At 41.5% G+C, this 11,353-nt stretch overlaps 1 protein-coding gene across 1 annotated transcript in view; it reads left to right on the top strand.

The window, feature by feature from the left end:
* Positions 1-215: 215 nt before the first annotated feature.
* LOC126416757 (uncharacterized) overlaps positions 216-11,353 on the top strand; it is a 79,207-nt gene continuing 68,069 nt past the window's right edge. Inside the window, exon 1 of the mRNA XM_050084636.1 lies at positions 216-464. Within this exon, the coding sequence (XP_049940593.1) occupies positions 216-464 (249 nt within the window). The remainder of the gene's footprint in view (positions 465-11,353) is intronic.

The raw sequence follows: 11,353 nt of genomic DNA, 5'->3' as shown, positions 1-11,353 counted from the left end.
AGGTGACTTATAAATGTTATGTTAACACTTTTCATCTGCAGTTATTATATTTCTCTCTGCACATATGTAGTATCCTGAGTTGACTTAGACACGGAACAAATACTTTACACTCTGTACTCTTGTGTTCTCGGCTTGACCAGTTTGCTTACTTGCTGCAAGCGTTATCATACAAAAACACTTTTGCAAAAACTTTTGAGTGTCACTGTGATTTAGACATGAAGATGACAGATGGCGGTGGTTACAGAGCGAGCCCGGCGGTGCTAGCACAGATAGTGGTGCACGTGTCCGAGTGGCTGCCGGACATAGACGACCGCTGCGCCCTGCTGCAGTCCATGGGTCGAGACCTGGCCGGCAGCGACGTGGCCACCGCCGTGTGCCAGATACGTAGAGCGGAACTGCTGCTGCAGCAGGAAAACCAGAAGGGGGAGGAGCAGCAGGGCGCCGCTGCCGTGGACGCCGCACTGGTAGGAGAGAGCGCTGCCGCTGCCAGAGAGACAGGGACTAACTAGGGGGTACTGACGGAATACTGCAGAGTCACTCCACAGTAATTTACACTGCTCACCAAAAAAAAAAAACTAAAACGCCCAGAAGACACTGTCGTTTATCGATGTGCCTGATTTGGTGTACTTACGCATCATCAGCGGGTATCTAACTACAATTTAAGACAAAAAAAAAATGACGCACAACGGAGGAATTAATCGATTGAGGACGAAAATCGGTAACTGTGATGCATATGTACAGACAAAAAGAAGATTACAATTTCAGAAAAATCAGATGATTTATGCTAGAGAAAGAGCCTCGCAAACTGAGCAAGTCAGTAACACGTTGGACGATGAATCGTTGTTCCATCCAATTCTGGAAGACCATCATGGTGAATGTAGTGGCAGCCTGGAAAGAGGTCCCATTTTTCATTGTTTTTTAGACGAACTATGTTGTTACTGTTGCCATCGTAATGTGATGAGCCATCAGGTGTGAGTTCAGTTTACAGCTGGTAGTGATTTAGGGAATCCTGACAGGGCAATGGTGTGTCATACACATTCTGTATCCTCAAGTGACAGTACTGTGGTGCCAGTTTTCAACAGGACAGTGCTCGTTCACACATACCACGTGTCTCTATGAACTGTTTGCATGATGTTCTGGTGTTAACATGGCTAGCGAGTTTGTCAAATCTGTTCCCAATAGAATACGTCTGTAGCCAGCTTAGCAGTCAACTCTGTTCCGGTGTCAGTATGCACGGTATCAAGGGCCAGTTACAACAGTTGTAGGCCACATTGTCTTACGAGAGGATACAACGGTTTTATCACATTCTTCACAACGGAATCAGTGCATGTGTCCAGGCCAGAGAGGGAGCCACATATAAATGGGCTCATGCCGCCAAATTCACTGTAAATTTCACTCCGTTTTGTAGCCACAGGAACTACATTACTTATTCACTCAACCCTTGAACTTCTTTTCTTCCTTCCCTTGTAGGTGCTTCACCTCTTTTGTCAGGAACTGTATATAAAGGGTGTTTCAGGGGCAGCAGCATGTATCTTAGGATGTGGTAATATGCACTATTACGAAATAAAAGTTCCCCAAAACATGTGGCCGATTTTTGTTGGTTACAGAGATACAACCGTTAAAATGTAACCCAAACAAGTACTCACGGAAGATAATGAACAAGGAAAAACGATTAAATTCAAAGCCGATTCATAAATTTCACTTCCGAATTCAGTGTGCTTACAAATTCTCTTGACACCACCATGTGTAGGTCTTCCAAGGTCGTCTTCGCTTTCTTTTATAAAGGTACCACTGTTACTAAAACGAACGATGAATCTGCCTCCTGTGTTTGTAGGCTTCGCGTTTCAACCAAACTCACACGCAGAAATCGAAAGTTGTAAGGTCTGGGCAGCTTGGTAGCCACGAAACGTGACCATTTCTGCCGAGTCTCTTCCACGGAATGTTAGGTTTACATTATAGTTTTCCTGGCGTGTAGAATGTGCAGGCGCTGGAAAAACATACCCATCTTTGTAGCCAAAGAAACCTCTTCCTACAATGCTGAAAGCTCTTTCTCTAGAAAATCTATATAACAGTACCCTATATACAGAACCGTTTTACACATAAATTATTCATTAATGTGAAAGGCTAATTCTGCAGTGGCCATTCATTTCTCAATCCGTCATTGCAAACACTACTGACATTATAAACACATTGTTTCATAACACTACACGCACTACATACCTATTTAGCTCACTTCAGGACCATTTTCTGTACCACAACTACCTATTTGATAGCCTGAGAAACTGAGACAGCATTCCTCTATAATGCCTGAGATGTTGGGCATAGAAAGATATTAGGTCTTGGTATTATCAATTGCAAAGCTTTGGGAGCTCGTTTTAACGGGAAAATAAAAAGAAGGAAAAATTGTGGTGTGAATGACAGATGTTTTATTGACGTTATTATTATTTATTTTTGTTGTATTTTTACCACACCTCACCTCTGTTTGATCTAAGGAAGCCAGTGTTAGAATATATTACTTCATATGTTCTTTCTAATTGCCTTTTTAAATAAGCTTGTTTTATCAATGTATTTATTACCCTTTGGCAATTTATAGTACAGTTTTATTCCTTAGCGGAAAACTCTGTTTTGAGTTTTATGTTAATTCTTTCTTAGTAAATGTAAGTTCAGTCTAGTTCTTGTTCCACGGTCATCGACAGAGCTGTTTACACAGCAATTTTCAATGTTATTTTTGATATGTGCAACTCATTGGTAAATGTGTTCACATTTAAAATTCCCAATGATTTGGAAAGATCTTTACAATAAGGTCAGCTACTGTTGTTGCTTATTATTCTTATGAATCTTTTCCACAGATTGAAATTTATGTTCATGTTTTGTGCATTTTTCCCCAAAAGAATGTCATAGCTAATAGCTGAGTGTACATATGAATAGTATGTAACTAACAGACATTGGCTGCTACACACTGATGACAGGACTCTGTTGTTGTGATCTTCAGTCTGGGTTGATGCAGCTCTCTATGCTACTCTATCCTGTGCAAGCATCTTCATCTCCGAGTAACTACTGCGACCTACATTCTTCTGAATCTGCTTAGTGTACTCATCCCTTGGTCTCCCACTATGATTTTTACCCTCCGCACTTCCCTCAAACACTAAACTGGCGATCCCTTGATCCCTGAGAATATGTCCTACCAACTGATCCCTTCTTCTGCCTAAGTTGTGCCACAAATCCCTCTTCTCCCCAGTTCTGTTCCGTACCTCCTCATTAGTTGCATGATCAACTCATCTAGTCTTCAGCATTCTTCTGTAGCATCACATCTCAAAAGCTTCTATTCTCTTTTTATCTAAATTGTTTGTCGTCCATGTTTCACATCCAAACATTGCTACACTCTATACAAATACTTTTAGAAAGGACTTCCTGACACTTAAATCTATACTCGATGTTAACATATTTCTCTTCTTCAGAAATGCTTTCCTTGCTGTTGCCAGTCTACATTTTATATCCTCCCTACTTCGACCATCATCAGTCATTTTGCTTCCCAAACAGCAAAATTCATCTACTACTTTAAGTATCTTATCTCGTAATCTAATTCCCTCATCATCCCCTGATTTGATTTGACTACATTCCATTATTATAGTTTTGCTTTTGTTGATGTTCATCTTATATCCTCCTTTCAAGACACTGTCAATTCTGCTCACCTGCTCTTACAAGTCCTTTGCTGTGTCTGACAGAATTACAATGTCATCAGCAAACCTCAAAGTTTTTATTTCTTCTCCCTGGACTTTAATTCCTACTCCAAACTTTTCTGTTGCTTCCTTTACTAAGGCTCAGTATACAGATTGAACAACATTGGGGATAGACAACAACCCTGTCTCACTCCTTTCTCAACCACTGCTTCCCTTTCGGACGTGATCGACTGTCATCTAGTTTCTGTACAAACTGTAAATAGCCTTTAGCTCCTGTATTTCACCCCTACCGCCTTTAGAATTTGAAAGATGTGTTTCAGTCAACACTGTCAAAAGCTTTCTCTATGTCTGCAAGTGCTAGAAACGTAGATTTATCTTTCCTTAACCTATCTTCTATGAGAAGTTATAAGGTCAGTATTGCCTCGCGTGTGCCTACATTTATATGGAATCTAAACTGACCTTCCCCGAGGTCGGCTTCTACCAGTTTTTCCCTTCGTCTGTAAAACTGATAGTTCAGTAATTTTCACATCTGTCATTGCCTGCTTTCTTTGGAATTGGAATTATTATATTCCTCTCGCAGTATGAGGGTATTTCGCCTATCTCATACATCTTGCCAACCAGATGGAAGAGTTTCGTCATGGCAGGCTTTCCAAAGCCTATCAGCAGCTCTAACAGAATGTTGTCTACTCCTAGGGTCTTATTTCTACTTATGGTTGTCAGTGCTCCGTCAAATTCATGAGGCAGTATCGTATCTGCCATTTCATCTTACGCCATAATATGTTGGTGGCATTCTGTTTGTATGCATCTTTGTCTATTCGCACCACTTCAACCGAGAAACGATATTCACGCCCAGAAATTTTGCATTTGTTACACAGTCTACAGAGGTGGTATCTACACTTAATTTAGCAATGTCATTGTACCTCTTCCGAGTGGAATTCATTGCTTTTATTTTGTTAATATTCAGTGTCATTTTGTTGCTTATTTACCAACTGTAAAAATTCTTAATGATCTCATTTGCTTCTTTGGCATGGAGGGCTCTTGTTTTCTAAGTGACTATAATATAGCTGTCATCATGAAAGAATTTTTCCCCTTGACTAACTCTATTGGAAAGTCTTGATTTATAATAAGTACAGTATTGGTCCAAATAAGCTACCCTGAGGAACTGCTATATTGTTTTGTTTTGGTTCTGATAAGTGTAGACTTATTTGAGCTGTGTGTTATCTCTGCCTTTTGTACACTACCTGCTAGGTGAACCAGTCATTTGCTACCCCTCTTATTGCTATTGCTTCTAACGTATTTAATAGAATCTTATGGTCAACAATATCTGAAGCCTTAGACAGACCTAAAAATACGCCTGTGACACACTAGTTTTTGTCAAGACCATTAAGTACCATTTCTGTGAATTCTACTTTGAGTGATTCTGTACATTTACCACTTTGGAAATCAAACTGCAACTCACTTAAAAGTTTGTTTCCTCAAGTAATTCAGTAATCTTTCATAATTAATCTGTAGTTTTTGACAATGACGAAAGCAAGAAAATAGGCCAGTAATTTCCTACTTCTTTTATGTTATCTTTCTTCAGCAAAGGTACAACTATTGAGGTTTTAATGGTTACTGTGAAAATTTCCTTGGTGCGAAAGAAGCAATTATTAAGGGAGCTCATATACTCTCTATACATTATTTCTGGACACATTGGTATTTCTTCTAAGCCTACTACATGTTGTTTTTTAATTATTGTGCAGTTTTACTGACTTTATGCTCTGTAGTTGGTAGTAACATCATTGTCCTTAGTGCATAATTGTTTAAAGGTATTACATTTGTTTTTAGTAATTTTTGTTGCAACTTCTCTGCAATTCTTAAAAAATACACTTTCACATGGTTTGCTATGGGGTGTGAATCATTTATAAAGTTATTCCCTTCCCTTATCAGTATGTTACTTTGCTATTGTTTCCCTGTCCCTGTTTGCTTTCTCCTGAAATCCCAGACTGCTTTGTTTTTATTCTGTGCACTGCATATTATTTTGTTATTAAATGACTTTTTTGAAGCAGTCAGCACTGGCTTATAAATATGATTTTACCTTTGACAGTAATTAAAGAATTCTGGCAAACTGTAACTTTCTCATAACACTGGGGTGTTTACTGAATTACAGTTTGGGAAGATTTCTTTATACCTGTTGTAATCTATTTGTTTTTGTGAGACAGACTGTTGTCGAGACTTTCAGAAATGCCATTTAAAAATTCAGTGTAAATAATGTTGAGAATGTAGGGAATTTTACTTTTACATTGGTATCTCTATGCACTTCATACCAGATTCGTCTTGCTATTTCCTTCGAAAAATTTTGTATCTTGATTTTTAGTAAATGTGTTTTGTAGACTTCCAGTATGGGGAACTTTTTCGTACCAGATTATACTGTTATTGTTAGACAGATGGTATGACAGTCCAAGATCTTGTACAGCTGTACAATACTTTTCCCTGCCCATATTTGTTTGCACATGTTCAATGAATAATGCAATCACTGTAGTAGCCTTTTTTGCATTATTGGCCAATAGGAATGTACCAAGACTCTGAAGAGTAAGGGTCATGTTACTTTCATTTATCATATTTCTGTTTACATTTATATCTCCACACAAAGTTTATGACTTCTGTACTTGAGATGTTATTTAGAAGTTTTGCTAATTTTTTGGAAAAATTATCCAACTGTCACTGGGGGATCGATGCATAAATAAAATTATAAATTTTTTGGTGATATCAAGCGCTATTACTTCATTAGCTAGTATTGCAAACTGTACTAAGATCATAAACAGTGTTGCTTTTCTGATATAAATGCATGATTCCCCAGACTTTGAAGTAATCCGAAAATGAGAGTTTGTCCTTTAATACAATGATACATGTTGATTTTTGTGTTTCTGCACCGGTGCTCTGTGACACAACCTACTTTGCCGTTCAAAGATTGGAGCTCAGCTTCGAATTGTTTTATTTTTTTATTTTTCATTAATGGCATGTTTTGATTAAGGTTTTGTAATGCTGTGTAATGTCCCATGTTACTTTTCCTAAAGGTTCATTCTCCTTTATGACATGTGTCATTTGGTGTGTTAGAATCTATCTTGTGAGTGAGTGTTTCAGACTTTTTTAAACTAGTGAAGATATTTTTTAAGCAGGGGAAATTGTTGTCTGGATTTATCCTAAAGAAGACCAACTTCTTCTATCCAAGGCAATCAATATTTGATCATGGAAGACCTGACATCCAGCCCATATACTTTCATGAATCAGCTGTACCAATATGTCCTTCAAATTCCTGTTTGGGTCTAGGCCATGCCAAGTGAAATACCATCTGTTGATAGTCAAGATACTCACCAGAGCAACATTTGTAAGGTCAGCTGCCGTCTGTAACGCCACATTGATCCACATACAGCTCCATTAGAGGGTGGGCAATCATGACACTGGAGCAGGTCAATAAAGTGTACATTGGTGTCACAAGTCACAGAAGACATCTAGCCCAGGCCACCTACTATGTAATATGGAAAGTCCCTTTTTAAACTATTTCCCACTTCACCCACCATCACTGCATGGTCCTGTTTTGAAAAAGTCTTACACAAAGAGCTAAGTCTTTGAATTACCCTATATTTGGTTTGATAATGCTGGTATCTTGGTACGTCGCCCCTAAGTTTTCCTCCCCCAGGGGTTCTCATCTCTTTTGCGAGTACATGCTTGATCAACATGGGGCCTCTGCCACTGCAGCGCTACTTCCCGTTTTGTACTGCAAATCCATCCTTCTAATAATCTTTTTCCACTTTTTCTTTTCATTGGCTGGTCTCCTTAATGCCGACCCATGCTAGGGCTTGGTTTGTGGTTTTCGACTCAAGTTTTTTTTTCTCTTCCAGCGCTTCATATAAATTTTCATCCCTCACTAAATGGTCCCCATTGTTTAGTGTGCCCTACCATTCCTCCTCCATAGTTTACAGAAGTGCACATCATGTAGGGAATGTGTACTTTTCACCTTTCGTAACTTTCTACCTTTTCACCCTTCCTTTCTGGCAAAAGTGATACATCCAAAATCCAAAACGATAGCCATCCTGTTGTGGGGAGCAGTCAAGTACCTGCAGGTGGCAGCCTCCTGACCACACAGGAACCATACCATTGGTGCCTGTGTGGTAAATTCCCTGTGTATTTCAGGCAGCATGTGCCCATCGTGTCTGTGGCATGGCGTCTCTAGGCTGTGGTTACCCAGTCACTGCTGTGGCTTCATGGTGCCCATTGGGAAAGCTCCTGTACAGAGTAAGTGGCACAACAGCAAATGACTAGCCTATGAAGTGCACAAACCTTTTTCACTGGTGGCCGCACAGCCCCAAAAGTATCTTGTTTAGGAAAGGATGCTGCAATGCAGAGAGATATTACCCCATTGCCCTCAAAATGTTCCCTTCTCTGCCTATGCCTTAGTAGGAATGTAGGGTAAGAGGTAAGATGAGACATATTCCCAACAATACTTAGTTTGCTCTAGAACCGACAGGGATTCCTTTGTGTTGATCACGTTGAGCACAGGTTTGGGGAAGTAGCAGCAATTTCGAAAATGAAAAGTTGTTCAGTTCTGATTAAAATGACATTTCATGCTCATTTGTGGTTGCTCACCTGTAATAAGCTGGGTAACGTTCCTCAAATTATTAGTCTCAGTATGGTACAGGGTATTGTCTTCCACAGCGACGTCCATTTACAGACGGACGACGAGTTACACGCCAATTTGAAGTGATGGGTGTGTCTGTCATGTCCAGAGGAGACCAAAGGATAATAAGGTTATACTGAGGCCTTTATCTTGGCTTTTGAAGGCGACCTGTTGCGTGAAAAGTTCAAAGTGATGGTGTATCGACGCAATGTGAAACCCTGTGTTTCCCCTCCCACGCAGTGCTTCAAATGCATGAGATTTAGGCACATGTCTTCACTTTGTAGCAGCAGCGCAGTCTGTAGGGATTTTGAAAGTCAGTTACACACAAACGCTCCTTGTGACCCTCCCCCCCCCCCTCCTCCCCCCCCCCCCCCTCACTGTGTCAGCTGTGGCGAGCACCATTCCCTCTGCTCATCAGACTGCTCCGTCTTCCAAAGAGAAAAGAAAATTCAAGAATACAAGATTCTCGACCGACTCGTGTACTAGGAGGCCAACAAGAAATACGATTGTTTGCATCCAGTATGTATGACGACGACGTTTGTTACAGCTACGACGATGTCAACTTATCTGGTGACAGTGTCCTCACCCTTCAGGACTTTTATGGAAGTCATTGGGGTCGCTCAATACCACCCACTTCACTGGTGGTCGGGGCCCTCTTCCTACTTTTTGTCCCAAACCCAGTTTGTGAGCGTTGACCCCCCACCAGGAACATAGATCACCAACCCACAGCCAGAGAAGCAACACCTTCCTCCAGCGTCACTCACCAGGAAGGGGTCCATCAGATCATTCCACCACAGGACTCTTCTTATCTGCAATTGAATATCGGCCAGCAGATAAACGAGCCACAGATTACTGGTCATAGGACTTCTTATTCCTTCTCTGTCCCTGAAACTAAGGCATACTAGCCCTGGCAAATATCGAAGTAATCCAAGGAGAATAGCTGTAAAAAGAAGACCTCTCCATGCCTCCAGCCCCCTCATGCTCCTACTCAGTACCTGAGGTGGAGACCCTGGTGGCACTAGTGTATCGTCCCACACAACCTGCTTCGAATCCAACATTTGTTGTTGCCATATCCTCGCAACTGGTGACAGCAGGCTGCCCAGGGGCATGACTTGCTTCCTTGGTCCCCTCACATCACCACAGGATACCGATAGCATGATCCTCCAGTGCAACAAAACTGGTTGTCTCCACCACTTGGCTGAGCTATGACGTTTCTAAATCGTTCCCCCTTGCTTCTTACATTTCCTCTCAGAAAATTTGGTTCCCAACAATTATGCATCACTACCCTCCTTGGCTACTGGGGCGATTTTAAGAATCAAGCTGACTTTGACAGAGAATCAGGCAGACATTGCATGTACATTCTGGACTCTGACTACAGTGAACATAAGTCACTTGGTACAACTTTGGAGACTGTGACTGTTCATGTGGCGACATCTCTGGATTTTACCATCTGTAAAATGTATATTTCCCCCAATGGTGAAGTGTTTCAGAAAACATTGTCTCCACTGATTTTTCAGCTCCACCAACCCCTTCTCATTTTAGGTTATTTAAGTGCCCATTACCCTTTGTGGCGTGTAGCTACAACTTCTGGCCGCAGTAAAGCTATCGAAACTTAGCTCATGGAGCTGAATATTTGTGCCTTGAATACGGGTGGTTCCACACACTACAGTATGACGCATGGATATTCTCCAGCCATTGATCTTTCAGTTTGCAGCTCTGGTCTTCTCCCTCCGTCCATTGGACAGCCCATGATAACCTGTTTGACAGTGAGCATTTTCTGATCGTCCTGTCTCTTCCTCATAATCACTTAACCTGGGTGTCCACCCGTATAGACACTTAACAGTGCTGACTCGGATGTCTTTGCCTCTGCCATTGCCCTTCACACCCTGTCACATGGAGGTTCCAATGCTGCTCTCCAGAGCACAACCACAGATATTCTGTCTGCACGAGACTTAGCAATCCCTATTCCTCATAATCTCTCCCCATTATAAGACAGTACCGTGGTGGAGCTAAGAAAACACCGTGGCCATTACTGGTTGCAGACAGGCTCTTCAATGCCATTAGTGGCGTCCATGGATGAAGCATCTCATTGCCCTTAAACAGCGCAGCGCCCAGTGCTGCCACCTCGTAAAACGAGAGAAAGAAGAATGTTTTGAACAGTATGCTACTATCATTGAACAGCATATCCCTCCTTCGCAAGTTTGGACAAAAATACTACACCTCTATGACAACAGTGCATCACAGGTGACCCGATGTCTACCTGAAAGACATCTAAACTGAAAACGATGCTGTCACCAAGCATTTGGCTCTACATTATGCTCTGCATTTGAGAACTATTGTCGTATCAAACAGAACATCACATAGAGCCATATAATGGTCCATTTGCGAGTGGGAATGCTTCCATACCATAGCTATTTGCCCTGACATGGCCCCAGGGTCAGGCCGCATCTACAGCCAAATGCTCAAACAAGTATGAGTGGATTTTCAATGCCATGTCCTTGCCATTTTCAACCATATCTGGAGCGAGGGTAAGTTCCCATCTCAGTGGCGAGATAGTGCGATCATACTGGTACTGAAACTAGGTAAACACTCTCTTGAGATTGACAGTTACCACCCACTTAGTTTCACTAATGTTCTCTCCAAGTTGCTGGAACGTATGGTGAGCTGGCAGCTGTGTTGGTAACTTGAGTCTTAGTGTCTTTTTGCTCTGTCTCAGGGTGGTTTATTCCAATGCTATTCTACTGTTGACAATATCGTCCGCCTGGAGTCTGGTATCTGGTCAGCTTTTTCCCAGTGTCAACATCTTATTGCTGTCTTCGACTTGCAGAAGACGTATGCCACCACATGCCATCATCACATCCACGTTATCCTCTGAGACCTCTGAGAGTGAAGTCTTAGGGTCTGCTCCTGGTTTTCTTCTTGTCACAGCATACTTTGCAGGTACGAGCTGGTGCTTCCTGCAGTAGCGCCCTCCCTCATATACAAGAGAATGGGGTTCATCAGGGCTCTGTATTGA

Source organism: Schistocerca serialis, chromosome 1 (assembly GCF_023864345.2).
Source record: "Schistocerca serialis cubense isolate TAMUIC-IGC-003099 chromosome 1, iqSchSeri2.2, whole genome shotgun sequence".
Lineage (NCBI taxonomy): Eukaryota > Metazoa > Arthropoda > Insecta > Orthoptera > Acrididae > Schistocerca > Schistocerca serialis.
The sequence above is the reverse complement of the archived record's forward strand: the minus strand, read 5'-3'. Positions and strand labels throughout refer to the sequence as shown.